The 28,000-nt window shown below is 63.8% G+C and overlaps 3 protein-coding genes across 4 annotated transcripts in view; 2 read left to right on the top strand and 1 right to left on the bottom strand.

Moving 5' to 3' along the window:
* The first annotated feature begins 31 nt into the window (after window positions 1-31).
* ARF3 (ARF GTPase 3) lies at window positions 32-4,608 on the top strand. The gene is made up of 5 exons (XM_073318609.1): window positions 32-110; window positions 2,333-2,557; window positions 3,146-3,256; window positions 3,772-3,896; window positions 4,031-4,608. Exons 2-5 carry the CDS (start codon window positions 2,410-2,412, stop codon window positions 4,190-4,192), a joined length of 546 nt encoding a protein of 181 aa, XP_073174710.1. The 5' UTR covers window positions 32-110; window positions 2,333-2,409; the 3' UTR covers window positions 4,193-4,608.
* Window positions 4,609-20,991: 16,383 nt separating this feature from the next.
* Window positions 20,992-24,979, top strand: FKBP11 (FKBP prolyl isomerase 11). 2 transcript variants are annotated; one of them, XM_073318797.1, is made up of 6 exons: window positions 20,992-21,231; window positions 21,347-21,412; window positions 22,110-22,197; window positions 23,229-23,262; window positions 24,136-24,206; window positions 24,740-24,979. In XM_073318797.1, exons 1-6 carry the CDS (start codon window positions 21,124-21,126, stop codon window positions 24,955-24,957), a joined length of 585 nt encoding a protein of 194 aa, XP_073174898.1. In that variant the 5' UTR covers window positions 20,992-21,123; the 3' UTR covers window positions 24,958-24,979. The 2 variants fall into 2 exon arrangements, with proteins under 2 accessions (XP_073174898.1, XP_073174896.1); XM_073318795.1 differs by lacking the exons at window positions 23,229-23,262; window positions 24,136-24,206 and having other exon boundaries at window positions 21,007-21,231.
* Window positions 24,980-25,342: 363 nt separating this feature from the next.
* Window positions 25,343-28,000, bottom strand: part of DRC2 (dynein regulatory complex subunit 2) — a 3,281-nt gene continuing 623 nt past the window's right edge. Inside the window, exons 2-7 of the mRNA XM_073319197.1 lie at window positions 27,924-27,986; window positions 27,505-27,643; window positions 26,946-27,143; window positions 26,606-26,824; window positions 26,106-26,258; window positions 25,343-25,828 (exon numbers count right to left, since the gene is read on the bottom strand). Of these exons, the coding sequence (XP_073175298.1) occupies window positions 25,529-25,828; window positions 26,106-26,258; window positions 26,606-26,824; window positions 26,946-27,143; window positions 27,505-27,643; window positions 27,924-27,986 (1,072 nt within the window). The 3' untranslated portion in view covers window positions 25,343-25,528. The remainder of the gene's footprint in view (window positions 25,829-26,105; window positions 26,259-26,605; window positions 26,825-26,945; window positions 27,144-27,504; window positions 27,644-27,923; window positions 27,987-28,000) is intronic.

The raw sequence follows: 28,000 nt of genomic DNA, 5'->3' as shown, positions 1-28,000 counted from the left end.
TGCACAGGGCCTGCTGCTTCCGGCCGGGGGGGAGGGGGTCGGTGCAGAGTCAGCTGGGGAGGGGGCGGGAGGAAGAGCGCGAGCCGGAGCCGGAGCCGGAGCCGGAGCAGGTAGGTGCGGGGGCCTGGGGGGGGGGGGGAGTGGGGCATGCAATGGGGCCCGTCCCCAAGGGGGGGCACGCTCAGTGGGGTGCATGGGGGGCAGCAAGCCTGCCCTTTGGGGGGGGAGTGGGGCATGCAATGGGGCCCGTCCCCAAGGGGGGGCACGCTCAGTGGGGTGCATGGGGGGCAGCAAGCCTGCCCTTTGGGGGGGGAGTGGGGCATGCAATGGGGCCCGTCCCCAAGGGGGGGCACGCTCAGTGGGGTGCATGGGGGGGAGCAAGCCTGCCCTTTGGGGGGGGAGTGGGGTATGCAATGGGGCCCGTCCCCAAGGGGGGGCACGCTCAGTGGGGTGCATGGGGGGGAGCAAGCCTGCCCTTGGGGGGGGAGTGGGGCATGCAATGGGGCCCGTACCCGGAGGGGGTATGGGGGGAGCAAGCCTGCCCCCTAGCAGGGTGGGGGGTTGGGTGCAGGCCATCTGGGGGTGCACATGCTGCAGTGGGGCCTGTTACCTGGGGGGGCAGGCAGCTGACCCGCCCGTGTCACTGAGTGTGGGGAGCCCTGGAGCGGGGGTGTCTCAGACCCAGCAGAGGGGCTGGACCCAGGCATCCCTTCCCCCCGGGACCCCCTCCAGAATGGAGTGTCGGGGGGGGGGGGCTGTGCCCCTCGGGGAGAGCAGGGAGACTAGCTGGGGCCTGCCAGCATCCTGACGGGGGCAGCTGGCTTTGCCCCCCCTGCTGCTGTGGGAGGCTGCTTTTGGGGTCCTATTTGCAGACCCCAATAGTGGAAGGGGCTGAGAGCCCCATGTGGGGGGCTGGGCCCTTCCAAATTGTGGGCACGGCCCTGTTCTCTGAGCACTGTCCCCACTGAGCTTGGGGGCTACCTTTCCCCCAGGGGCCCTTCTTTCCCGGAGGGCGTGCAGCTGGACCGGGGCGGGGCAAGGGGCCTGGGGTCTTGCCCCCATGCTGACCAGCGAGTGAACCCCCTGTGGGTTTCCTGGGCGGGGTCCTCCCCCCATTATCACTTGTGACGTGTCGGGGTGGAAGGCAGGGAACCGTGTCATGCTTCATTATTACTCATTTTGGGTGGGTGGGTCTCAGCCCTGGGGGCCCGGGGCCTGCCTTAATGTGGGGCTCCTGGGCTTGTGGGTCTGAGGGGGGCCCTGGCGGTGCCGCGTGCTGGCTGGAGACGCTGTAGAGGGGCAGGATCAGGCCCTGGCAAAGAGGCGCTGGGATTCGAGGAGCCAGAGGGAGGCACGGTGGGCAGGGGCTGCTGATACCCCAAGGGCAGGGAATGGCCTAAAACACCAACAAGAGGGACATGGAAGGGTGAGAGGTGCCGGTGCCCCGTTCCCTTGCACAGGTACCTTGTGAGGGGGGGGGCTGCGGGGGCTGGGAGCCAGGACTCCTGGGTTCTATTCCCAGCTTTGGCAGGGAGTGTTAGCTGGAGGCTGGGAATTCTTCTGTTCACTCCGTGGCCTTGGGCAAGTCCCTGGCTCAGTGCCTCAGTTTCCCCATCTGTGTTACATCTGTGTTAAGGCTGGTCTGGACCCACCTCCTGGGGGCTGCGGTTGGCAGGTGCTAGGGGAAGGCCTGTTTTGATTGGCTAGCATGCAGTGTTAGGAGCGGGGGCTGCCCCTGCACCCCCTGTGCGATGGACCCCCCCCACAGTGAAACCCCCCCCCCCCCGCCCTGCATGTGCCACTCCTGGCCCTCACTGGCAGCACTGCCGTGACCCTGCTGTCAGTGCCTTGGGGGCCGACACTCCATGGCCGGGGAGCGAGGGCCACCAAGTCAGCTGGCCCTGGTGGGTGCTGGGCACGGCCTGGCACGGCTGCCCCCCGGCTCTGCCTTTCAGTATTGTGACGCAGGGAGAAAGGTCCCTTGTGGGGCACACAAAGCCAGCCTGTGGCGCTGTCCTCCTCACTGATTGCCTGTGAGTCTCCCCTGTCCCCCCGGCTGTGGGGCTGGGCTGGGGTAGCCTGAAGCCAGTGGGCCAGCAGGGCCTCTCACAGTCACTGCGGGCTGTGGCTGCTGAGCACCTGGGGATCAGGACTGGGCTGGCCGGGCATCGAGCCGGGACTCGGGGCATGAGTCACCGAACGCCCTGCCCGACCCATCCCCGCCATGGAGCAGAGCTCCTGGGGTGTACGCCCCCCTGCATCCGGGCCCGCTGGGAGCTGCCGTCTCCGCAGGCACCTGATGCCGGCCGGCTTTGCCCTTCCCGCCGCCCAGGAACCGGCCTCGACGCCAGGAACGCACCGCGAGCAAGCCGACCCTGGGAGCCCCTGCACCGCGCCCCCACCACCACCATGGGCAACATCTTCGGCAACCTGCTGAAGAGCCTGATCGGCAAGAAGGAGATGCGCATCCTGATGGTGGGGCTGGACGCGGCCGGGAAGACCACCATCCTCTACAAGCTGAAGCTGGGCGAGATCGTCACCACTATCCCCACCATAGGTAGGGCCGGGAGCCAGGCCACGGCTCCCAGGGGCTCCCATCAGCCGGCCCTGCCATGGGGACAGGGACTCCCGTGTGACGGGTGTGGTCCGGTGAGCACACAGCCCCATATACTGGCCTGGGGAGGCAGGAGGAAAGGACCAGCTGACCCATAACGGGCCTGGGCCCTGGCAGGTTGCTAGGGTTGTTTGGCTCCTGGGTCCTGTCTGCAGCTCTGGGAGGGGAGTGGGGTCTAGTGGTTAGAGCGGGGGGGGGGGGGGCTGGGAGCCAGGATGCCTGGGTTCTTTGCCCAGCTTTGCTGCTGTCTGAATTTGGAGGCAAGTTACTGACCTCTGTGCCTCAATTTCCCCGTCTAAACCTGCCCTGCCCCCCTCCATGCCTCAGTTTCTTTTTGCCCGTTGAGAGGCTTCTGTGTGAGACGAGTTTGCTGGGTCTCACTCCAGTGCCTGGAGACCCTGCGGTGGCTGTCACTGAGCAGTGCCCCTCGCTGGCAAACGTGCCCGAGGCAAAGAGGGCGGAGCCCCCACTGGGGGCAGGGCTGGCTTCCCCTCACATCTGTGGCTAACCTCCCCCCCCCCCCCCCCGCAGGGTTCAACGTGGAGACTGTCGAGTACAAGAACATCAGCTTCACCGTGTGGGACGTGGGCGGCCAGGACAAGATCCGGCCGCTCTGGCGGCACTACTTCCAGAACACCCAGGGTACGGGGCCCCCCGCCCTCCTCCGTCCCCTCCCCTGCCCCCTGGGTCCTGAGCCCGGCCTGTTCTGTGCCCCTCCCCGGGGGCCCTTCCCTCCCCTGTCCAGCGATAGTCTAGGGCTGTCTGAGTATATGTGTGTGTGTGTGGGGGGGTTTAGAGGGTTTCTGTTTCTCTTCTGCCCCCACAGCCCCCGCCATGGGTTTGAGTGGGTGGGGGGAAGAGAATTGTTCAACCCCCCATTAGAGGGGTGGGGTGGTGAGGAGGGGTCTGGGGATGCATGGTCACCCCCCAAGGTGGGGTGGTGAGGTGGGGTTTGGGGGTGCACCCTGTCATCCCCTCCAAGATGGGGTGGTGAGGAGGAGTCTGGGGGTGCACTGTCACCCCCCCAGGCAGAGATTTGGGGGCGCACTCTGTCATGCACAGCCCCGGAACGGGGTGGGGCTTCCTAACTGTGGGTCTGTAAGTTGCAAAACCCGCCCCCCGGTGCCTGGTGTCAGTGCCCTCCCTCCGCCCCCCAGGGCTGATCTTTGTGGTGGACAGCAACGACCGGGAGCGGGTGAACGAGGCGCGTGAGGAGCTGATGCGGATGCTGGCCGAGGACGAGCTGCGGGACGCCGTGCTCCTCGTCTTCGCCAACAAGCAGGTGGGTGCCGTCCGCCCCCAGGGCCCCTCCAGCCACGGCCGCCCTGGCACGGAGTTCTCTGCGGGCGACGTGCCTGTCGCCGTGGTGTCTGGTCAGGCAGGCTGGTAACCCCCCCGCCCCCCTCTGCCCCCCAGGACCTGCCCAACGCCATGAACGCGGCGGAGATCACGGACAAGCTGGGCTTGCACTCCCTGCGTCATCGCAACTGGTACATCCAGGCCACGTGCGCCACCAGCGGGGACGGGCTCTACGAGGGCCTGGACTGGCTGGCCAACCAGCTGAAGAACAAGAAGTGAGCGAGAGCCGCCCCTCTCCCCACCCCCTCGCAGGCTGGCAGGACCCGTCGGCTGCCCGCGCGGGGCTGCGTGGGTCTCTTCCCCCCCTCCCCAGCTCCTTGGGTTTTGCTTTCGTTCCGGCACCGGTTGCTGTGGGTTTGATCTGGGGTCTCGGTTCTGGTCCCCCCCGCCCCCGAGGTTTGCACGGATCTCTGTGTGTGTGCGTGTGTGATGAATATATAGATATATAAATATATAGGGGGGCGGGGGGCATCTGCTTCCGTGCTGGGGCAGGCCCCCTGCTGCCCAGGGCTGGGGGGGGGGTGGGGGGGCACACGGACGGACCTGCGTGTGGCAGTGGCCTTTCTTTTGTGTTGTTTTTATATTGTTCTTGGTGCCCTGTGACGTGAGTCTAAACACGGAGGTGAATTCCTCAAGGCAGCTTTAAGCTTCTGTGTGGGGGGGCTGCCTGGTCTGTGCTGGGGGGGGGGGCACTGCAGGGGGAGGGGGGCAGCTGGGGGAGTCGGTTCTGGGTCTCATCACTTTCCATCTTTCATGGGGGGGGGGGGTTTGGAATCACTTGCTAGGGCAGCGCCCCCTGCTGGCAACGTGGCCCTTCCCCCAGCCTCCCTGCCGCATGTGCCCTGAAAACCCCCTGCCCTCCCCCCGCACCACACTGTACAGACACAAGGGGGGCTGGCAGAGCTGGTGGGGGACTGGCCAGTGAAGTCTCTGTGCAAGGGTGGTGAACGTTCCCAAGGGGGGGCCGGGCCAGGGGCGGGGGTGTGTGGATTCAGTGGCAGAATCGGAACCAGGGTGGAAATTGCCACTCAGCCTCGCGCCCCACCCCCCTCCCCCAGGGTTTCAGAAGCTGCCGGCCCCTTATCCGGCCCCAGCTTCCCTACGTCTCCACTGGGGCAGTGCACAAAGGCACCCACAGCTGCTAAATGACCACCCCCCCCCGCCGAGGTCACCCCGGAGCAAAACGAAGCTCAGCAGGGCCCTGCTGCAGGGGCCTGGGTATCCTCCCCCCCCGACACCAAATCATGTCACTTCAAGAGGCAGGATTCCTCCCCCTGCAGCAGCCCCCCCTGCCTCTGCAGCAGGGGGGGGTCACTCCCATTATCACGACTGCTTGCTGTGGGGACACCCCGAGAGGCGCCTGCTGGGCTGAGCAGGAGTTTAGGGGAGACACATCAGGGACCGCTGCCCCCCAGGACTTGCCCATAGCAGAAGGATGGTAGCCCTGGGGATCCTGTCCCCCAGGGGCGAGTGGTGGGAGCCCATTAGCTCAGTTTGGGCTGGGTAATTAGTTGCTGTTCCTCGGTGGGCTGGTTGGCAAGGGGTATATTAATTTTTTCTTTGCACACCCCCCCCCCCGCAGTCATGCATGTGCCCCCCCCATCCCTCTTCCCCAAGATGGAGGGAAATTGGGCCTAACCACCTAACCAGCCAGCAGGGGGGAGCGATTAGCAAGTAACGCCAGCGCCTTGAGTGTCCCCCGTTTTCCCCCCCCCCGGGCAGCACAGTGATTGTAACGAGAACATCCCCCCCCCCCCGCCCCGGGCGGGCGGACATACTGTCAGCTCCTCCCCAGCACATGTATTTATATCCCCCACCCCCCGGTCTGTGCTTGGTGTGACATGTTGCCCGTGGTTCTGCCCTGGGACGTGGCCCATGTGTATAGCACCACCTGCCCCCCCCGGCTCTCGAGTGTTGGATACACGCGGACTCCTGTACCCCCATTGAATATGAAACATGTTTTATGTAACGCTGGCCCTGCCTCGCTTCTTTCCCCTCCTGGGGCTGCCAGCGGAACTGGGATTCCCAACTGCTCTTTCAGACAGGGGGGAGCCAGGACTCCTGGGTTCTGTCCCGTGCTCTGGGAGGGGAGTGGGGTCTAGTGGGTTAGAGCGGGGGGGCTGGGAGCCAGGACTCCTGGGTTCTGTCCCGTGCTCTGGGAGGGGAGTAGGGTCTAGTGGGTTAGAGCGGGGGGGGCTGGGAGCCAGGACTCCTGGGTTCTGTCCCGTGCTCTGGGAGGGGAGTAGGGTCTAGTGGGTTAGAGCGGGGGGGGGGGGGGGGGGGCTGGGACTTCCAAGGACTAGCTGTGATGGGATTAGCTGTATGTGGCCTGGATCTGGTGCGAGCTGTGCCCTTGCCCCCCGCCACCATCCGTGCCAGTGAAGCCTGGTCTCCTGGGCGGGCTGGGGAAGGGGTGATGGACAGGCTAGGGCTGACTTTAATTAGAAACAGCTTAGGGGAGCCATAGTGCTTCTGGGGCAGGGAGATCTGGAGCCAGAGAGAAGCTCTCCACCCCGCCCCGGCCCTGTATTTAAGGGGATATTGGCTGAAATGGTAAATCCCATTAGCTCTAATCCTGGCCGGGGGAGGCGGACTGTGCCCGTTCCACACGCTGATTTGAAACAAGTGGGGGCAGGTACTGAATCCTCGCCCCCGCCCTGGGCCGGTGGGGGGATGGGGAGCCACCTGCCTCCGGAGCATAGGACCTGGCAGCTGGCCCCGTGACTCTGGAAGGGAGAGGGGCCCCTGGTGCAGGACTCCTGGGTTCTGCCCCCAGCTCGGCTGCATGTTGACTGTGTGATCCTGAGCCCCGGGGATGGGGCTACAGATTCTGCCATTCACACTGCTCTAGCCCAGTCACCCCCCTTGCTGGATTCACCCCATTGCATCCTCCAGCTTGGCCTTCAGCCACGCAGCCTCGGCCCCCCCGCCTGCTGGGCCCCCATACGAGCCGGAGCATCGTGGTGGGACAGGATGGATGTTTTGTAGCGGCACGAAGTTTGGATGGCACCTGGGGGCAAGGCTGTGCTCTTGGGGGGCAGCAGTGGGTAGAGCGGGTGCCAGGTGGTGGTGGGTAAATGGAAACTCCACCCATGCGTCCCGAGAACAGACGGGCACGGGGAGAAACGGGCCCTGCCCGGGGCACGGGGTGCTGACAGGCTCGTGAGCTGCGCTGGACAGATGGGGCCCCTGTGCCCCGGTGCTGTTGAGGTCTGGTCCCTGCTCCGTTTCCTGGGTAAAGCAGTGGTGGTGTGGGCTGTGGGGTTTCCCTGCCGTGGGAATGTGGGTGCCAGCCCTGGGTTCGGGCAGTCTGCTCGAACCAGCGAACCCCTCGGCGGGGGCCGGCTAGAGCCGCGGGTGTGTCCACGTAGCTTGGGCAGGTTCCCCAGCTGCTCTCAGCCCTGCTGCTGCAGGCCCAGCTCTGGTGACTGAACTGCGTCTACACTAGGGCTCGTGCCGGCCTTGCTGGGGCAGTGAAAAACCCACCCCACTCGCTGGCAAACGGTCAGAGCAGCCCTGGGGCAAAGGGGCCCTGCCTCGCTTCACCGGCTCCTGGGGCAGGTGCATCCACAGCGGGGGCTTGCTGCGCCAGGGCAGGTAAATGGCACAACTTTTACGTGCAGATGAGACCAAAGTGCCTTGGCCAAGCTCCAACTGGGAGCTGGCTCCAGTCTCCTGGGGCCCAGCCCACTGCTTCGGCCGGCCAGCACGTGGGGCCAGCAGGTCCAATCATGGGAAGCTCCCGCCCCATCCGGAGCACCGGGTGGGTTCTGCTGGGGGCGGGCGGGGGTGCTGCCAGCCGCAGGGGGTGGGGGAGAGGCCAGGCCAGGCTCAAGCCCCTGGGTTTAAATGCCCCTGCCAGAGCCTAGGTGGAGCGCTTCCCCTGCCGTGGGTCCTGTGGTGTCACCTTGAGCCAGATCCGAGCTGCTGCTGCTGCCCTGAGCTCATGTGGGGCAGGCCAGCACTGGGGGAGCAAAGTGGGGGGTGGGGGGCATGGGAGGGCAGAGATAGAACCCCCCCCTTTCCCCCACAAGCCAGGGCAGTTGGAGTCCAGCAGCTGCCCTGGGTCCCTCCATCCTGCAGGAACATGCACTTGGGGCGGTGGCTGTCACGCAGTGTGGGGGAGTCCGGGGCCTGCACCCCTCTTCCTGGGATTCACCGCGACTCTCAGCCAGCCAGTAAAGCGGGAGGTTTATTGGACAATAGGAACACAGTCTAAACCAGAGCTTGTGGGTACAACCAGGACCCCTCAGTCCAGTCCTTCTGGAGGGGGGGCAGGGAGCTCAGACCCCAGCCCTGGGGTTCCCTGCGTTCCCCCACCCAGCACCAAACTGAAACTAAACCCCCCAGCCAGCTCCCTCTTGCAGCCTGTCTTCACGTTCCTGGGCAGAGGTGTCACCTCCCTCTCCCGGCTCAGGTGACAGGCTCTCAGGTCTCCCATCCCCAGTGAAACCCCCCGCCACATTCCCAGGTCAACACTCCCCCCTCCCTGCTGCATCACATCTCTCCCCCCTTCGAGACTGAACTGAGCGGGGTCACTGTGACCAGTGTCCTGGGGAAGTTCGGGGCCCTCTCTCCGGGACAGCGCGTCCGCTATCAGGTTGGCCCTTCCCTTCACGTGGACCACGTCCATGTCGTAATCCTGCAGGAGCAGGCTCCATCTCAGGAGTTTGGCGTTGGCTCCTTTCATCTGGAGCAGCCAGGTCAGGGGAGAGTGGTCAGTGTACACGGTGAAGTGTCGCCCGAAGAGATAGGGCTCTAGTTTCTTGAGGGCCCACACCATGGCCAGGCACTCCTTCTCGATGGCCGCGTAGTGTTGCTCCCGGGGTAGCAGCTTCTTGCTCAGGTACACGATGGGGTGTCTCTCCCCCTTTTCATCCTCCTGCATTAACACCGCCCCCAGTCCCGTGTCGGAGGCGTCGGTGAACACCACAAAGGTCTTGTCAAAGTCTGGGTTTGCCAGAACTAGGCCACGGACCAGAGCCTCCTTCAGCGCCTGGCGAGCCTCCTGGCGCTGCTCGGTCCAGACCACCTTGTCTGGCTTCCCCTTCTTGCATAGCTCAGTGATGGGGGCGGCTATGGCACTAAAGTGGGGCACAAATCTTCGGTAGTATCCTGCCATCCCAATAAAGGCTTGGACCTGCTTTTTGGTGTGGGGAGCGGGCCAGTCTCTGATCACCTCCACCTTGGCTGGTTCCGGCTTTAGGCGGCCGCTTCCCACCCGATGGCCCAGGTAAGATACTTCCGCCATCCCCACCTTGCACTTCTCCGCTTTCACAGTCAGCCCAGCCCCCTGGAGTCGGTCCAGCACTTGTCTAACCTGGGACACGTGGTCCTCCCAGGTCTGGCTAAAGACACAGATGTCATCAATATACGCCACGGCAAAACTCTCCATCCCCCTCAGGAGCTGGTCCACTAGGTGCTGGAAGGTGGCCGGCGCTCCCTTGAGGCCGACAGGCAGGGTCAGGAACTCGCAGAGCCCCAGAGGGGTGATAAAGGCCAATTTCAGCCGGGCATCTGCATCCAGCAGCACTTGCCAATAGCCCTTTGTAAGGTCCATGGTGGTAAGGTACCGGGCTCCTCCCAGTTTGTCTAGGAGCTCGTCCAGCCTGGGCATGGGGTAGGCATCAGATACAGTGATGGCATTGAGCTTCCGATAGTCCACACAGAACCGGACCGACCCGTCCTTTTTGGGGACCAGCATCACTGGCAAGGCCCAAGGGCTGGCCGATGGCTGGATCACCCCCAAAACCAGCATGTCCCGGACCTCTCTTTCCAGGTCCTGAGCAGTTTTCCCTGTGACTCGGAACGGGGAGCATCTTATCGGCGGGTGCGACCCTGTCTGCACCCGGTGGACAGTCAGATTAGTGCGTCCAGGCTGGTTGGAAAACAGCTGTCGGTACGGATGCAGCACCCCCCTGACCTCAGCTTGCTGGGCAGGGGTTAGCTGATCCGAGAGGGGAATTGTGTCCAGGGGGGAACCAGCTCCGGTCCCAGGGAATAGATCTACTAAAGGGTCATCTCCCTGCTCCTCCCACTGTCCACACATGGCCAACACCACATTCCCCCTGGCATAATATGGCTTCATCATATTCACATGGTACACCCGGCGGAGGTGTGCCCGGTTCGACAGCTCCACCACATAGTTTACCTCATTGAGCTGCTGGACGACCTTGAAAGGGCCCTCCCAGGCGGCCTGTAGTTTGTTCTTTCTCACAGAGATGAGAACCATCACCGGATCCCCGGTGGCGTAGGCACGGGCCCGTGCCGTGCGGTCATACCAGACCTGCTTCCTCTGTGCTCTGGCCAGATTCTCCCTGGCCAGGCCCATGAGTTCAGCCAGTCTCTCTCGGAAGATCAGGACATACTCCACCACTGACTCTCCATCGGGAATGGCCTTCCCCTCCCACTCGTCTCTCATCAGGTCCAGGGGGCCCCTCACCCTCCTGCCATATAACAGTTCGAAAGGCGAAAATCCGGTAGACTCCTGGGGCACCTCCCTGTACGCGAACAGCAGGTGAGGTAAGTACTTGTCCCAATCCTGTGGGTGCTGGTCCATAAAGGTTTTCAGCATCATCTTTAGCGTCCCGTTAAACCTCTCCACCAGCCCATTGGACTGGGGGTGATACGCTGAGGCCCAGTCGTGCCGGACCCCACATTTCTCCCACAAGCACCGGAGCGGGGCCGACATGAAGTTGGAGCCTTGGTCTGTCAAGACTTCCTTGGGGAACCCCACTCGGCTGAAAATGGTCAGGAGCGCATCGACCACGGTGTCTGCTTCAATGGAAGCTAAGGGCACTGCCTCGGGGTAGCGGGTGGCAAAATCTACCACCCCCAGAATGTATTTCTTCCCTGACCGGGTCGTCTTGGTGAGAGGCCCCACGATGTCCATGGCCACCTTCTGGAAAGGCTCCTCTATGATGGGCAAAGGTCTCAAAGCCACTTTCCCTTGTCCCGGGCCTTCCCCACCCTCTGACAGGGGTCGCAGGATCGGCAATACTGCCGGACCGTGGTAAAGACCCCAGGCCAGTAAAAGTTCTGTAGCAACCTCTGCCGGGTGCGCCGGATTCCCTGGTGCCCTGCGAGGGGGATGTCATGGGCCAGGTACAGTGGCTTGCGGCGATACTTCTGGGGGACCCCCAGCTGCCTCCTGATCCCACAGGACTCTACTTCCCCTGGGGGAGCCCATTCTCGGTACAGGAACCCCTTCTCCCACAGGAACCTCTCCTGGCAGCCTCTCCTCATGGTCCGTCCCACCCTGAGGTTGGCCAGGTCCCTGAGCTTCCGCAAGGAGGGATCTTTCCTCAACTCGGCCTGGAACTCAGCGGCTGGGGAAGGGATGGGGCCCAGTTCCCCCTCTGAGCCGTGCCCCTCGGCGCTCCCTCCCCACCAGGGTAGGGTCCTGCGCCTCTGGTGTGGTACCCTCCCCAAGATCGGGGTGCAGTGCCCCTCACCGGCTCTGGCTACGGGTCACAACCAGGGTGGTCTGGGGCTTGCTTGGCCAGTCCTATAGATCCCCCCCATCAAAACTTCAGTGGGCAAATGGTGGTGTACCCCCACATCCTTGGGGCCCTCCTTGGCCCCCCATTTCAGGTGTACCCTTGCCCGGGCACCTTAAATGGGGTCCCGCCCACCCCCATCAGGGTCAGGTAGGTGTTGGGCACCACCCGATCTGGGGCCACCACCTCGGGCCGGGCCAGCGTCACCTCCGCGCCCGTATCCCAGTATCCATTGACCTTCATCCCATCCACCTCCAGGGGAACAGGGCACTCTCTCTGGAGGGACAGCCCCATGCACACTCTGTAAACTGAGCACCTTGAGTCCAGAGCCTCCAGCCCTCTGGCGGAGCTGGCCTGGGGTACTCTTCCCTCCTGAGCAGGTGGTAAGCTGGCAGCCCCCCTTGCCTGGGTCGTCTGCCCCTCGTCCAGCTGGGTCCCTACCCAGTTAACCCTGGGTAGGTTGGGTCTGTTCAGTCTGTCCCTGAGCCCGGGGCACTGGGACCGTACGTGGCCTCTCTGGCCACAGTGATAGCAGCTCAGGTCACGTTGGTCCCCTCGAGCGGGTCGGAGGGGCCCGACGCCAGGCGTTCCCCTTTGGAGGGGGTTCTTCCTATTTCCCCGCTGGGAGGCCCCCTGGTGACTCTCTCTCTGCATCGGGGGGGCCTGTTCTTTTGGGACTCCTCCCAGCTACCCCCTGACCGACTGTTCACAAACTCGTCGGCCAGCTGCCCTGCGTGCTGGGGGTTCTCGAGCTTTTTGTCCACCAGCCACAGCCTCCGGTCGGAAGGGCACTGATCATACAGTTGCTCCAGTACGATTAGGTCCAGCAGGTCCTCTTTAGCTCGGGCCCCAGCTGTCCACTTGCGGGCATACTCCTGCATCCGGTTGACCAGTTGTAGGTAGGTGACCTCAGGCGTTTTACGCTGACTCCGGAACCTTCTCCGGTACATCTCGGGGGTCAGCCCAAACTCACGGAGCAGGGCCTGTTTGAACAGTTCATAGTCCCCTGCCTCCGGCCCTGTCATCCGGCTGTACACCTCCACGGCTTTGGGGTCCAGTAAGGGGGTGAGGAACTGGAGCTTGTCTGCAGGGTCAACCCTGTGCAGCTCACAGGCATTCTCAAAGGCCGTCAGGAAGCTATCTATGTCCTCCCCCTCCTTCCGCTGGGCCAGGAAGCACTTACCAAAGCTCCTTGCAGTCTTGGGTCCCCCCGCACTCACCGCAGCCGGGGCCCCACTGCTCCTCAGCCTGGCCAGCTCCAGTTCATGCTGTCTCTGTTTCTCCTTCTCCTCCTGCTCATGCCTACATTGCCTCTCCTTCTCCTGACATTCCCTCTCCTTCTCCTCCTGCTCATGCCTACATTGCCTCTCCTTCTCCTGACATTCCCTCTCCTTCTCCTCCTGCTCATGCTTATGTTGTTTTTCATGATCCTCCAGCTCCCTCATTGTCATCTCCCTCTCCCATTCCAGCCGCCTCCGCTCCAGGGATGGGGAGCTCCGCCGGGAGGATCCCCTGCTGGGTGCCGGGGTCAGGGTGCCCTCGGTATTCGCTGGGCTTCCCCCAACCCCTCCCCCAGGCCTAGGTAGGACGGGTCTCGGGATGTCCTCGGCAGCAGTCTGACCCCTCCCAGCCCGGTCAGGCCCCAGGGCCCACGCTGCGTCCCCCAGGCGGCTTCCCTCGGGGACAGGGATCGGGTCATCCAAGCGATCCCTCTCCTCCAGCTGGGCAATCAGCTGTTCCTTGGTGGACCTCACGATGCGCAGCCCCCTCTGCCTGCACAGCTCCACCAGGTCGCTCTTCAGGCGTTTAGCGTACATCTCCCTGCTGGCCCCTCGCAGGCCGGGCAGCTTCCCACGGTTTCCAGGAAAAGCCCCTCGTGTGCCAGTCCTTCTTGAGGTCACCACCTCTTTGCCAGGGTCAAGCTGCAGATTCCTCCGCCCCTGGGACCGCTCGCTGCAATCCCCCGGGGGACCCTGTTACTGCAAAAGTCCTTCTCTCTGGTCACACACTCCCAGGGGTTAACCGCCCCCCGAAACCGTCTCTCTCTGAATCTTCAGCACGCCCGGTCCCCGTCAATCCCCCTTCGTTTTACTGTTCCCCAGTCACTTACTGCAGGAAGCGCCATTCACAGGGTGCAGTAAATCCCACGGCTGCCACCAGTTGTCACGGAGTGTGGGGGAGTCCAGGCCCTGCACCCCTCTTCCTGGGATTCACTGAGACTCTCAGCCAGCCAGTAAAATGGGGAGGTTTATTGGGCAATAGGAACACAGTCTAAAACAGAGCTTATGGGTACAACCAGGACCCCTCAGTCAAGTCCTTCTGGGGGGCAGGGAGCTTAGACCCCAGCCCTGGGGTTCCCTGCGTTCCCCCACCCAGCCCCAAACTGAAACTAAACCCCCCCCCAGCAGGCTCCCTCCTGCAGCCTCTGCCACATTCCTGGGCAGAGGTGTTACCTCCCCCTCCCCCTCCTGGCTCAGGTTACAGGCTCTCAGGTCTCCCCTCCCCAGTGAAACTCCCCTGCCACATTCCCAGGTCAACACTCCCCCCTCCCCGCTGCCTCACAGTGGCCACGAGCACCAGGCCTGAGCCCTGAGAGTCTGACTCAAGGAGCATTGTGCCCCATGGGGTAAGTGATGGGGGAATGGGGGTGGGTGGGGCTGGCTCTTCACTCAGGGGCTGGGGTTTCAGCCCAGGGTGCTGGGGAGGGAAAGCTGGGTGGGGGGTTCAGGGGGGTCACATGCCTGGGGCCTGGGCGGGGGAACACATCTGTAGGGTCTGCCAATCAGTCCCCCCCACTCAATGCTCCCCAGATCTATTGCTGCCCTTCAAAATCCCCAGTGCCCTAAGCAGAGCAGGGGGCCAGGAGCCAGGACTCCTGGGTTCTATCCCTGGCTCTGGGAGGGGAGTGGGGTCTAGGGGGCCAGGAGCCAGGACTCCTGGGTTCTATCCCTGGCTCTGGGAGGGGAGTGGGGTCTAGGGGGCCAGGAGCCAGGACTCCTGGGTTCTATCCCTGGCTCTGGGAGGGGAGTGGGGTCTAGGGGGCCAGGAGCCAGGACTCCTGGGTTCTATCCCTGGCTCTGGGAGGGGAGTGAGGTCTAGGGGGCTGGAAGCCAGGACTCCTGGGTTCTATCCCCGGCTCTGGGAGGGGAGTGGGGTCTAGGGGGCCAGGAGCCAGGACTCCTGGGTTCTATCCCCGGCTCTGGGAGGGCAGTGGGGTCGTGGGGGCTGGGACCTGGGAGCCAGGACTCCTGGGTTCCATCCCCGGCTCTGGGAGGGGAGGGGGGTTGTGGGGGCTGGGAGCCGGGACGCCTCCTTTGCTGCTGGCACTTTAGAATAAGCCATGGCTGCAGCAGCTGTGAGGTGACAGGGCCCAATCCTGTGTCCCACGCGGGAGCAGCCTTTGCTCAGGCGTCTGCTGGGCCCCTGCAGCCGGAGCCTCCCCCTCCCCGCTCCCAGGCTGGAGGCTGGTGCCGGTTTCCCACCAGCCCATCCATCTCACATTGTCTCTGGGCAGGGGAGAGGCCCCAGCCCCGAGCCCCCCAGCCCCCGCAATCCCATTGCAGCCTCACGGCCCGAGCCGCCAGCCCGTCTTCGCCACAGCACGGCAACGGGGCCTGGTATGTGGGTGCAGGTGACGGGGCCGCGGCCGGGGAATGACAGGCGTGGCCCAGACAATGGGAGCAGTGTCCAGGCGGGGGAATAGCTGGCGTGCCGATCCCGTCGCCCTGGGAGCCAGCCCCACAGCCCAGCCCAGGCTCTGTCCCCCCGCGGCGCCTAGTGCTGCTGGGTGGCCCCACACCCCCGTGCCGCGGGGAGACCGGCAGGCTCCCAGCCAGCCCCTGACCCAGCCGGTCTCTGCTCGGCCCGGCAAAGGCCACGTCCACAGGCCTGAGCACGAGCCCTCAGCCGAGCCGGCTCCTCAGCCCAGCCCATTGTCACGGACTCACATGGTGCCCACTCGGCCCCGTGCGGACCACGGGGGGGCCCCTTTCAGTGCGACAGCCCTTCTCCCCGGGCGGCCACACGCTCTCGGGGTTAAGCCCCTCCGCCTCCTGGAGCCGCACCTCTCGGAGCCTTAGCACACCTGTTTCTCGCCGTGGGCCCCCTCAGGGAGTCCCCTCGCTGTGCACCCCAGGGGCCTCCACCCCTGTTCTCTAGACCGGAGCGACTCTCAGCTGGCGTAAAACAGGAGGGTTTACTGAGCGTTGAACCCAGCCCAGGAAACTCCCCGGGCCTCCTCCCCCAGCACCACACATCCCAGTCTCCCCTGCACCCAGGGGGACTCTGCCTGCTCCCCCCCTCCAGCCCAGAGCCCCCCTGCTTCCCAGCTGGGCATCTGATGGCATCGGCCCCAAGCTCACCTCTGTCCACTGTCTTCTCTCCAGGTAAACAGGGCCGCCTGGGCCCCCTCTCCTCTCTTTACAGCCCATTGTCCTCCCACTGGCCAGACCCGGCAGGGACTCCTGAGCTGGGCCTCCGGTCACCAGTCCCTGGGGTCTCTGTTCTCCACGCCAATGGCTGGGGTCCCAAGTTCCCTCCCTGGTCCTCTGTGACAACAAACTCCCTCTCTCCTCACCTCGTTAAACCCGTAGCACCTAGGGAAACTGAGTCCCACCCCCTCTGCATGCAAACCATAGGAAAACCAAGAAAATCCCGCATAGAAAACAAGGAAAAACAAAAAACTCCCCCACTGCGTCACACAGCCCCACGCTCCAGGCAGTGCCCAGCGCTGGAGCCTGGCACTGCTGAGTGGGACGACTGGGTGCTGCAGCTCGCTGGGGCTGCGGGGCTGTTCCTGGTGAGAGGGGCAGCTGGAAACGCTTGTACAGCTCCTGGTGCCCCCCTGAGTAGGGCCCTGGGCGCTGCCCCTGCACAGAGTTAATGCAGCCTGCACGGCCCCATCTGAGCACACGCTGGGCCCGACACGCTGGCCACGCCAGGGTCCCTCAGACCCGGCAGCTCATGGTGGCTGGGGGTGACTGTTACTGAGTGTGTGAGCCCATCCCACCCCTTGTGTGGCCACAGTCCAAGCGGGGCAGAGGGTCCTTCTCCAGACAGGAACAGCCAGCGTGACCATATCCACGCCGAGCTGCATCCACACTGGGCAGCTTGGCCCCCTTTAGCTAGTCCAGTGTTCTTCAAGCTGGCCCACGGCTGTGTGGCATCAGGCCTTGGCTCAGCGAGGCCCCATCTCTCAAGGGCACCGTTAAGTCACCAAATGGGCGGATGTGCACTCTGGTGGGGCTGGACCCCTGACCCAGGCGTGGGCCCTGCTGGGCCAGACCCACACGCTGCAACATCTCACACACTCTAGGGCCTGTTCTGCACACCAGAGAGCACAGGAGACTGAGACCCCACCCCGGCCCTGGCCCCGGCCCCAGCCCCGCAGGTGACGGGACCCGCCTCTTGCCAGCCCTGCCAGCTGGGGCTGTGTGCGCAGCGGAAATGGACTGACCACTGGGCCCCAGCTCAGCCACACCAGCACCAGGCCTTCCTTTCTGGTGGGGGATTCTCCCGTCAGACTCCGAGCTCTTCCAGTAGCATCTGGGGGGCCCGGGTGAGCTCAGGGGCCCCGTCGCGCCATGAGTTGCCCGGACATGGTGTGAGATGCTGTCCCTGCCTCCAACCAGCCCTGGGACGCAGGAGGGAGCGTTAGCCCCATCACGGAGGAGGAGCTGAGTCCCATGGGACAGCAGCATGGCCAAGGACTTACCCCGGTGTTCTGGGCACCAAGCACTAGCTCGTGCCCCCCTTCTGCAGCCGCTGGGTGCTCAGGGCAGGGAGCCGGGCGCCTGAAACACAGGGTCAGGGGCCTTAAACATGCAGTTAGGTTGACTTTGTCTCTGGCAAGTCAAATCCTCAGCAAGCTTTCAATGCCCTGTTTGCAGCAGTGCCCTCTCCAGGCCGGCGGAGATGCTGACGCTGCGAGCATCCCCCCAGCGGTGCCCTAGGAATGCCAGCTGTAGGGGGCGGATGGAAAGGGAGGAATTTCTGATGATTTGCTGCCACCTACTGGTGCTGGGAGCCCTTAACACTCAGCCTGCCCCAGACCCTCTGCTCCAGCTCACTTCTGCCCTCCAAGGCTGGGAGGTGCTTGGGGGTGGGGGGAGAGCCAGCATGTAACCCTCAGTTCTAATAATTTGAAAGCTGTTTCTGTGAGAAATATAAGACACACAGAGTGTCACTCACAGAGAACCCAGGAGTCCTGGTGCCCAAGCCCCCCTCCCCCCCGGCTCTAACCACTAGACCTCACTCCCCTCCCAGAGCAGGGCACAGAACCCAGGAGTCCTGGCACTCAGCCCGCTGCCCCCCCCACTCTAACCACTAGACCCCACTCCTCTCTCAGAGCAGGGCTCAGAACCCAGGAGTCCTGGCACTCAGCCCCCCCTGCTCTAACCACTAGACCCCACTCCTCTCTCAGAGCAGGGCACAGAACCCAGCAGGCTGGTCTCACTAAGGGAGGTCTGGGTCCAGCCCTCCTGTTACTCTCTCCTGAGGGCCTACTTGGGGGTAACTGACTCCCCAGGTGGCCACTTCCTGGTTAATTGGCAAATGAGCCCCTGGAGCTGGGTGACCACAGGATCGTTAGGGGGCCTGCTGCCAGGGCAAAGCTGTTTCTAGGCACATGGCTCTCCTAGGCCTAGTCTATGCTCAAAGATTAGGTCGGTAGAGGCCCCTGGTGTAGCTCCAGCCAGGCCGGTGGAAGAATTTCTATCGCTGCTCAGAGCGGTGGGCTACCTACGCGGATGGAAACACCCCTTTTGCCGCTCCAGGAATCAGCGGTGCTGCAGCAGTCATGCCCACAGCTTAGCTGTGGCCGCGGGAAGAAGGTGCTGTGCCCTGCGGAGCAGGGGCCCTGAATGGTGCACACCTAGATTCCTGCAGGGAGAACACCAGGGAGGCCTGTTCCCAGCAAAGGGCGCTTGCTTGGAAACAGTGTCAGGACGCCCAGGCTGGCAGGAGCTATGGGCTGTCCTGGAGAACAGCTGCAGCTGGCAGGTCTGTGCAGACAGCTGGCGCGGGAGCAGGATTCTGACCAGCTGGTGGCAAGAGACTGGAGTCCGGGGAAGGGAGCTGAGCTGAGCAGACCCTGCTGGTGAAGGGCCAGGGACTGACTCTGTCTCCCTGCGAGGATGAAGGTCTTTTGTTTGTTCTTTGCTGGCCATTTCCAGTTTGTGAAGGAGACCCCACCAAAGGGGATGCACTTCGATACCCGAAAACCTGCTTGGACTTGTTTATTTTTATTTTTTTTTCTGGTTTGAACCCTTTACTGGGACATGCGAGCCATTCACACCACCTTGGTAGCCTGGGTTCCCTTCTTCTTCTCTTCACCACCACTGGCTTCTGGCTCCGCAGGATGGTGCTGTGCGGGCAGAGCAGCCATGCACAGCTCCTTGCGGTAGTTGTTCTTGCGGACGATACCCTGGGTGGAGGGCAGTCAAGATAGGGCTTCTGGGTGCCCTGCCTGGCCACAAGGGGGTGCTCTGGGACAGCCTGCCTGCACCCGGGCTGCTGCCCTGTGCTGTACTGCCAGGATTCGGCCCCGAAGCACGCGTGAGATTTAACGCGCAATAAACGCGGGGTCTCTGTCCTCACGGCCCGCTCGCTGGGCCCGCAGGGTTCACGTAGCCCAGCTCTGTTCAGCTGACCATCAACTTTGACAAAACCAAAGGTGGCAGAGGCCGGGAACTGGGGCTTTCAGAGAAACGGCAGCTGCCGGGAGCCTGGTGATCCCATGGCCGGGGTCAGCAACGCCGTCGCTCCGACTACCAGCCCCGCTCCCGCCGTGACGGAGACGCTGCTTCTCGTACGGCAAAGGGGGCTCGTGCGTCTTCTCCCCTCGGAAACCAAACCCCTGCTTTCTGCCCCCTGCCCCTGCCCGTCGCCGAGCCCAGGGGCCAAAGCCGTGGAGTTAGCGCAGCTGGGCAACTCAACGGGAACCCTCCCTACCACCCCTCCCCGCCCGGCTGTAAGGCCCAGGCTACCCAAAGCCTGACGCTGGCAGCTGGGTCTGCGCCAGGGATGCAGGGCGTGGCTGGGGCAGTAACACCCCGTTGCTCTCAGCGGAGGGGGGTTCCCTGCTGGTTTGGTGGCAGCGGTGGGGTGCTGAGCACTCTGGAAGCGGCTTTGCACCTTGTGTAGCTGTTTGTACCTGGGTAAAGTGTATGTTGGGTTGGGGGGGGGGAGCTGCCCTGGGGGAGGAGGAAGGGGGAGGAGGTCGCACCTGCACCCCGTCCCAGCCTCCTCCTGAGCCGTCAGCAGCCCGCTCCCCGGCTCTGTGCCAGCTAATGCTGTGGGGGGGGAGCCCCCAGAGAACCGCCTTCGCCGGAGAGCCCGCGGCATGCCGGAGCGTGGCTGAGTTACACCTGCTGGGGATCTGGTCCCACTGGCACCAAAGGAGCGAGGGTGATTTACACCCGCCCTGCAGTTTTGGCCCCAAATGCAGGTTTTGCAGACAACCCGGGAATCCCCCACCCCTGCGAAGAGAGTCTATAAGGTGGGCACTGCTGCCCCCCCCGCCTGACTCCCCCCCAGGCGAGCGCTGGGCTGAGGGGCTTTGCTGAGGGGTGGTCTGTGACCCCCGCCCCCTCAGGCACTGCTCCTGGTAGGCAGGGCCCGGCCTAGCCAGCTCCAGGCAGGTCTGAAAGGGCTGAAGCCCCAGGCTGCCGCCTGGAACAGGGGCCCGCCAGGGGAAACCTGGGGTTTTCTCCCCGGGAGTTTGCTCTGGAACCTGGGGCTGAGCCCCCTCACCCCCAGGGCTCACTCACAAATAGGGGGGTGCAGCCTCCTTCTAGAAACACGTGCGTGTGTTAGGGGTGTGTGTTAGGTGAGCCAAGTGTTCGTGTGCCAGGTGTGCGTGTGTGTGTTAAGTGTGCCAGACGTGTGTGTCAGGTGAGCCAGGTGTGTGTGTGTTAGGTGTGCCAGGCGTGCGTGTGCCAGGTGTGCGTGTGTGCGTTAGGTGTGCCAGGCGTGCGTGTTAGGTGAGCCAGCTGTGTGTGCGTTAGGTGTGTGCGTTAGGTGTGCCAGGCATGTGTGTGTTAGGTGAGCCAGGTGTTCGTGTGCCAGGTGTGCGTGTGTGTGTTAAGTGTGCCAGACGTGTGTGTCAGGTGAGCCAGGTGTGCGTGTGTGCGTTAGGTGTGCCAGGCGTGTGTGCCAGGTCTGCGTGTGTTAGGTGAGCCAGGTGTTCGTGTGCCAGGTGAACGTGTGTGTGTTAAGTGTGCCAGACGTGTGTGTCAGGTGAGCCAGGTGTGCGTGTGTGCGTTAGGTGTGCCAGGCGTGCGTGTGTCAGGTGTGTGTCTGGCTCCCCATCCTCACAACTCCCCCCCACACACAGTGACCCCGAGTTTGGAGCCAGACCCCCACAAGGTGTCTTGCTGCCTGGCCTAGCCCCAGGGCTCCTGTGTGGCCCTGACTCCGGGCCCGACGCCAGGGTGAGGGCCGGGACTGGCGGGTGTGTTGACATTCCACGTCAGTGTTAGTGCGCGGGGGGGGGGGCGGCCTCAACTCGCACGTGTCCCTGGGCTGGGCCGGGGGCGGAGCTGCCGGGGGGGCCATGAAGTCCCCGGCCTGGGAGGGCACCAGGCGGCGCTAGCGGCCCCCCCCACACACACTGCGCGGCCCGGCGGCTCCCGGGCAGGCTCCACGCTGACCATGCTGCCGCGCCCCCTGGCCGCCCTCCTGCTGGTGCTGCTGGGGCGCGGGGCGCGGGGGGAGAGCGGCGGGGACACCCCGCCCCGCGCGCCGCAGCTGGAGACCCTGGTGAGGGAGCGGAGCGGGGCGCTGGGCTCGTGTCTGAGCCCGCGGGGGGCGGGGAGAGACGGGGGGGACCCCGGGGCCGGAGCTGTGACCCCCCCACTTTGCTCTCGCCCCGCAGGTGGCGCCCCCCGAGGACTGCGCGGCGCGCTCGGCGCTGGGGGACACGGTGCAGATCCACTACACGGTAAGGGGGGGTGCGGGGGGAGCCGCAGGACACGTCAGCACGGGGGGGCGGCTCCTCCCTCCCGGGGCGGGGCCGGCCACGGGAGGGCGCCGCCGAGCTCCACACGTGGCCGTGCCCGGGGTCCCGGGGCGGGGGGCGGGATGTGACTGAGCCCCCCCCCCCGCCCCCCGGCTGGGGCAGGGGAAGTGAACCACCCCCGTCTCCAGGACATGGCGGAGGGGGTTGGCGGGAGTGCCCCTGTGTCTTGGCGGGGGGGGTAGGTGGGTGGGAACGGGACCGTGCACAGTCTCTTGTGGGGGGGAGGACATTGCCCCCGTGTCTTTGGGGCATGGGGATGGCAGGGGGACAGTGCCCCTGGGTCTTGGAGGGGGAAACGGGACAGTGCCCCTGTGTCTGGGGGGGGACGGACGGGACAGTGCCCCTGTATTGGTGGGGGGGGTTCTGCAAGTTGTGCCCCCTTCCCAGGAGCGGCAGAAGGCAGAACTCCAGCCCTTCTGCCACCTTTGCCACGTCTGCATCCCGCCCTGCGGTGCCCGCTCGTCCCCGCTGCCCCCCAGGGAGGCCTAGGGATGGTGCCGGTGTCTCCGGGGCAGGGCCCTTTGTGTGCGTCAGGGGTTCAGCAGCCTCCCCGCCACAGGGCCCTGTGCCTGGGTGCCCGGGCTGGGGGCTACCCGCGTGTGTCAATGTCCCCCCGCAGGGCAGCCTGGAGGATGGGCGGATCATCGACACCTCGCTCTCGCGGGACCCCCTGCAGGTGGAGCTGGGTAAAAGACAAGTGATCCCTGGTACGTTCGCCTGGGCCCCGATGGGCCTCCAGAGATCTGGGCTCTGTTCCTGCCTTTGCCATCGACTCCGTGCGTGCCCTTGGCCAAGTCACTTAAACTCTTTGGGCCTTTTCCCCCACCTGCGAGAAGCCATGCCCGGCTCCCGCCCTTTGCCATGTCTGCACAGAGCCGGAGCTCCTCGGGCCGGGACTTTGTCTCCATTTGTGCCGATGCAGCACCTGACGTGACAGGCCCCCTCCCCCTCTCAGTCAGGGCCTGTGCAGCGGTGGGGGCCCCCTGATCTTGGTTCGGTCCTGTGCAGTGATTTCCCCCCCCCCGATCTTGGTGGGGCCTGTGCAGTGCCCAGCAAGATGGGGGCCCCTGCTCTCAGTCAGGGCATGTACAGCACCCGGCGCGCCAGGGGCCTCTAGGCACTACTGGCATACTAATTGCAGTGGAAGGTGCAGGAGTCTCTTCTGGCTGGTTTCTGTTGGCAGGATCCGGTGCCCCATGGGCCCCCTGCACTGATCCGATCCAGCTGCCCCCTGGAACGCACTGACATGTTCCCCTGCCTGGCCACTCTGCAGCCATGCAGTGAGTCTGTGAAGGGGCCACTGGCCCTTGCTCTGGTGTTTGCATGACAGAATCTCTCTCCCCCCACCCAAGTCCAGCCCTTGTCGACGTTCAGCAGGGTCTGGGGGTGGCTGGGGGGGAGTATTGGGAATTCCCCAACTTGGCCCGGGCTCCGATTGGGAGGCTTCTCTTGTTACCCGGCGGAATGATCAGAACCTTCCAGACCCTTGGCTCCCACTTCCCTGGCACTCCGGCCTGCACTGTCACTGGCTCATTGTTGCAGCTTTCGGTGGCTTAACCCCTGGTGCCGTGAGCCTGCCAGAGCTCAGCGGGGTCGGGGGCTCGGAAGGGAGGCCTCCTGGGATAGGGGGTGGGAAGATGAGCGATCCCAAAGTGGCCCTGTCATCCAGGAGGGTGGGAAGCCTTTCAGAGAATCCCCCTGATCTGTCTGTTCTTCTGTGGTTTTTCCCTCCTCCCAGGCTTGGAGCAAAGCTTGCTAGACATGTGCGTTGGGTAAGTGAGGCCCTGGCTTGCTAGCAAGAGTGGTGTGGCTGGGGAGAGGCATCCTGGGTCAGTGCTCTCCGCCAAAGCAATAGACAAGATGGGGATCCTCGGCACTCCCCTTCTGCTCCCGGTATGGGCTTCCCATGGGGCTGGATCAGCAGAGTGGGCAGGGGGCTGGAGACACAAACATGGTAAAAATCAGGTCAGAGCCTAGGCGGGGGGCCCAGCTCTTTGCTGCATCTGCATTTTTCTCTCCAGGAAGCTGGGCCTGGGGCCTGGCTGTTGGTGTGTGCTCATCTCCTGGAGCAGGAAAGGGCTCTCTGCCTGCCCTCTGGGCTGGGCTGCCCGCTGGGGGCAGGGGCAAGGAGCTCCCTTCATGCGGACTGGGTTTCTGCAGCCAGGTGCACCTGGCTGGGATTTAGCCACAGGCCTGCAAGCACTTGGAGATGAGCATTCGGCTCTGACACTAGACCACCCAGGGCTGGACCGGGTCAGGGGCTGGATGTGAAACCTCGCAGGAAGCTGCTCTCAGTCACTGAGCCAGTGCCCCCCAACCACCTGCTGCTGGACGTGCTGCCTTGGAGAGGAGGCCCGAACGCGTTCTGTTTATTCAAACACCTCCAGGCCCATCTCCTCAGACATGGGCTGGTACCCTCAGCATCCTGCCCACCGCTCAGCTCTGTCGGTTACGTTCTACCCATGCCCAATTTCCGTTTGATGCGGCATTAGGCACTTCTGGTCCTGTGCTGTGGTCGCACTTCCCTGCTGGATGGGATGCTTTGGGCAGGGGATGCTGCGTGCAAACGGCAGGGCTGTGGCTATGCTGCCAAAGGGCAGAAGGTTGGGCCCTCGCTCTGATGTGCCTCTCCCTCTGCCTGGCAGGGAGAAGCGGAGGGTGATCATCCCGCCTCAGCTGGCTTATGGCAAGCGAGGATCCCCGCCTACTGTCCCAGGTAACTGCCGCCTCCTTGTCTACCCAGCCTCGCTGGACATGGGAACTTCCTTCATCGGCCTGAGTCTCAGAGCCATGCCCTGGTGTCGTGTCCCCCCACCCCCCCTCCAGGGCAGAGAGCACTAGGCTGCTGTTAGGTCCCCCCAGCCCTCTGGTTACCCAGCAACACCTGCTACAGATTCTGCTCCCTGGTGAATTCAGTGCCAGGCTGACGGACAGCCCCGGAGCTGGACCTTGTGCCCCACACGACCCGCCAAGGAGCGAGGGAGCTTCGCCCTGTAGCCCCTTCAGTCCTTGGCCTGCCTGGAGAGGCTGCCGGAGCTGACGTGGCAGGGCTGGGACTCCCCAGAGCTGCAGCTGCCTCTGGTTTGCTCTGGGTGGGGCAGCGTGTGGGTGCCCTGCTCCGGGGGAGCAGCGCTGTCTGGTGCCCTCCCAGAAGCTTGGGCACTGACCACATGCCCTGTGCCAGGACCACTCCCACCTCTGCCATGTGTGTGGGAGAGCCCAGCTCAGCTGTGCCCCCTCTCTCCCCAGCCGACGCCGTGCTGCAGTTCGACGTGGAGCTGGTTGGCCTCTCCCAGGCCAGCTACTGGCAGAAGCTGGCGAATGACGTGCTGCCCCTGCTCTGCATCGGGCTGATCCCGGCTCTGCTGGGCCTGATTGGCTACCACCTCTACCACAAGGCCAGCAGCTCCCGGGGGGCCAAGAAGAGGCTCAAGGAGGAGAAGAGAAACAAGGCCAAAAAGAAATAAACCTCCCCTCCCCACAGTGTCAGCACCTGCTCTGTGGCTGCTTTTGTCAGGGTCCCTGGGGAAGAGGGTGTGGGGGAAGCCCTTTGGTCCCCTCCTGAAGGGGGGCTGGAGCAGCAGGACCAGCTTGAACCCTGCAGGGCCAAGCCAGCTCCCAGGACTTAGACAGGGCAGGAGAGTGAAGGCATCCTGCTCACAGTGGCCACCTGCCTGCCCTTTCCCAGGATCAGGCAATCCCAGGGCTGTGCTTCCCTGGGGCAGGGCCTGGCCTGGAGGCTGCAGAGCTGCACCAGGGTTACCAGCCTGGCTTGGCAACGCTGGGGTAGAGCCATGTGCCTGGATGGCCCTCGGCTCCCCTACACTTCCCTGTCAGGCGTCACCACTACGATCAGTTCAACCCTTTAATGGCAGCTTCCTATGGGCATGGAGTTTCCCCAGCAAGTGGGACAGCACCGCTGGGGAAGCGCTCGCCGCTCCTCACGGCCGACTCTCCCAGCTGCACGCACCAGGCACGAGCTGCCACCGCTCGCAGAGCGCAGTTCCCAGCATGGCCTGGGCTGGGCAGGTGGGCGGCTCACAGGATGTGTGGCACCTCATGGGCAGCCTCAATGACATTGTGAAGGGGCCGTTTGCAGTGGGCTTTGCCAGCGGGCCCAGGCGCACGGGGCTTGGGGCTGAGGATGAGCAGTGGATTGAGCTGGCTGAGCACCTCATCGCTCACCGAGATCCCATCCAGGTATTGCTTGAGGAGCAGGCGCAGCTTCTGGTTCTCCTGGCGCAGTGCTGCCTTCTCCCGCTCCAGAGACAGCTGCTCCAGCTTCACCTTGTTGTACCTTTGCCAGAAGTGCTCCAGGCCCAGGTAGTCCTGCATCAGCTGCAGTTGGAAAGGGCAGAGGGGAGTTGGGGGGGGGGGCAGTACTGGTTTGGGGGAAGCTCCCACAATACACCCCATCTAGTTCTGCTTGTCCCCTCAATTAAAGAGTGCACGGTTCTCAGCAACCTTCTCCCCAGCCACCCGGTGTGGCACACGCTCTCCACCAGCTATGCCAGCCTGCCCTTGGTGCCCCCAGCATCTGGGCCCCCGCCCTCCTTTCAGCACCCTGATGGGGAGGGAGGGCTCCAGGACCAGGCCAAATACTTTCACCCCTTACCCGGGCCAGCTGCTCCCCAGGCTTCTCCAGGGAGATTTGCTCCATCACCTCCTGCTCCTCCCTGCTCAGCGAGGAGGCGTAGAATGGCAGCACCTTCTCCTCCTCGGTCTCCAGCTTCCGACACATCTCAGCCAGCCTCAGGGTGAGCTCTGCCTGTGGGGCAAGCGATGCCTTAGCGGCCGGTTGGGGACAGCTCGGCGAGCAGTGGAGAATGGCTGCGTGCTCTGGACACCAGGAAGGGACGCTTTTCCTGGAGGATGCTGGACTGTGTTGACAACCCAAAGGGATGGCAGGAGAAGTGTTTCCCTGGGGCCAGGAAGGGACAATGGGTTTGGGGGAAGCGAGTCTCCCATGAGCCGGGCCGCAGGGCTGGGACTTGTCTGCTGTCTGTCCTGGACAGGGGCAGCTGTGAGCTGCATTTGGCCAGTGCTACTCCAGGTATGCATGGGAGGGCAGGACAGAGGCCCCTCCTGCAGGGTTAAGGGAACTCCGGCCTTTACCTTTTCTATGATGCCCCTTAGCTTCTTCAGGGCAGTGCTGCTCTCCAGAGTGAGCTTGGCCAGGTTGCTCCTGGCCTTGGCCCTGGTCTGGTTCATCTGGCTCTTGAGCTTCTGCAGCTGCTTGAGCACGACCTCCTTCTCCTCTCGCACGTGCCGGTTCTGCTCCTCGGCCTCCCGCATGTGTGCCGTGATCTTGCCCTTCAGGATGCCAATGGAGTCCTGGCAGGGAAATGGTGCCCAGAGCAGTTCAGTGAGGAGCTCAGCACACAGGGAATCCCATGACCCTCCAAGAAGGCCTGTTCCCTACAGCCAGGGCTTGGGGTGGGGCAGCCTCACTGACCTGAATTTTCAGCAGCTTCTTCATCTGCATCTCAATCTCCTTGGAGCTCTTCTCATCCTTCAGCTTGAGGGCCTCAAATGCAATCTTCCGGTCCTCTGTTGCCTCGGTGTAGTTCTTCAGCGCTTGCTGGAACCGCTTCCACAGCTCCTCCACTGTGCCCTCCAGCTGCACACGCAGATAGTGCTTCTCCTCTAGGTTCTGTGGGGAGACATATGTTAGCTCTTCAGCCACCCTGAGCCACCTGACTCCCCAGGCCAGCCATGCCTGCAGAGCCCACCCCAAGGGCAGGAACCCAAACCTCAGGAGGGGAGCTCCCTGCCTTTGGTCCCACTGAGACTGGGCAGCAGCCCCTAAGCTGGCAGTGGGAAGGACCTTGTGGTAGAGATGGACTCTTGCCCATACCCTGTGCCTTAGCAAGGCCTGCACACATAAGAGTGTGAAGAGGAGGGGCTCCTCACCAGAGTCAGCCACGAGCTGCTGGCTAAAGAACCAGAGGAAGGCTGGTGTCACCAAACCCCTCCCCTGCCCCAGGCTGGCATGGAGCAGCCTCAGCCCAGACCTTGTTCTTGACGTCGTCCCTGGTGCTCTGGAAGTCCAGCTTGGCCTCGTACTCGCTCTCACTGAAGTTCTGCTCCAGGGCCAGCAGCACGTCCTGCAGGTAGCGGCTCTCCTTGTCATGGTGCTCGATGATCATCCTCCTGGGGAAGCCGCAGGTGAGCCGCCAGGGCTGAGCCAGCATGGCACGCGGAGGGGAAGGGAGAGCAGCTGATAGTCCTTGGAGCTGATGGCTACGCAGAGAGCTTTGGGGAGCTGCTCTACAGTGGGGCTGCAGTTGGGGCTCAGCACAAGAGCCTCGTGGCCAGGGATGAGGGCTCATGGCTCTGGGGCACCATCAAGCTGCCTCCCCATCTCTGTGTTTATCACCTGCCTGCCTGTGTCCTCCCCCAAAGCAGGCAATCCTTCCCCCTGCCCCAGTACCTTTCTGTCTCAAACTCCTTCTTCAGGGCCTCCAGCTCAGTGTTGTAATCTTCATCCAGGACTCTGAGATAGCGCGT

This window comes from Lepidochelys kempii, chromosome 20 (assembly GCF_965140265.1).
Source record: "Lepidochelys kempii isolate rLepKem1 chromosome 20, rLepKem1.hap2, whole genome shotgun sequence".
In the NCBI taxonomy this organism is placed as follows: Eukaryota; Metazoa; Chordata; order Testudines; family Cheloniidae; genus Lepidochelys; species Lepidochelys kempii.
This window is presented reverse-complemented; position numbering and strand designations above follow the sequence as displayed.

Coding starts and splice junctions, on each gene's coding strand:
- ARF3 (XM_073318609.1), top strand. CDS start 2,410: ATGGGCAACATCTTCGGCAACCTGCTGAAGAGCCTGATCGGCAAGAAG. Junction 3,257..3,771: donor CTACTTCCAGAACACCCAGG/GTACGGGGCCCC, acceptor TCCGCCCCCCAG/GGCTGATCTTTGTGGTGGAC. Junction 3,897..4,030: donor TCGTCTTCGCCAACAAGCAG/GTGGGTGCCGTC, acceptor TCTGCCCCCCAG/GACCTGCCCAACGCCATGAA.
- FKBP11 (XM_073318797.1), top strand. CDS start 21,124: ATGCTGCCGCGCCCCCTGGCCGCCCTCCTGCTGGTGCTGCTGGGGCGC. Junction 21,413..22,109: donor CGGTGCAGATCCACTACACG/GTAAGGGGGGGT, acceptor GTCCCCCCGCAG/GGCAGCCTGGAGGATGGGCG. Junction 23,263..24,135: donor TTGCTAGACATGTGCGTTGG/GTAAGTGAGGCC, acceptor TCTGCCTGGCAG/GGAGAAGCGGAGGGTGATCA.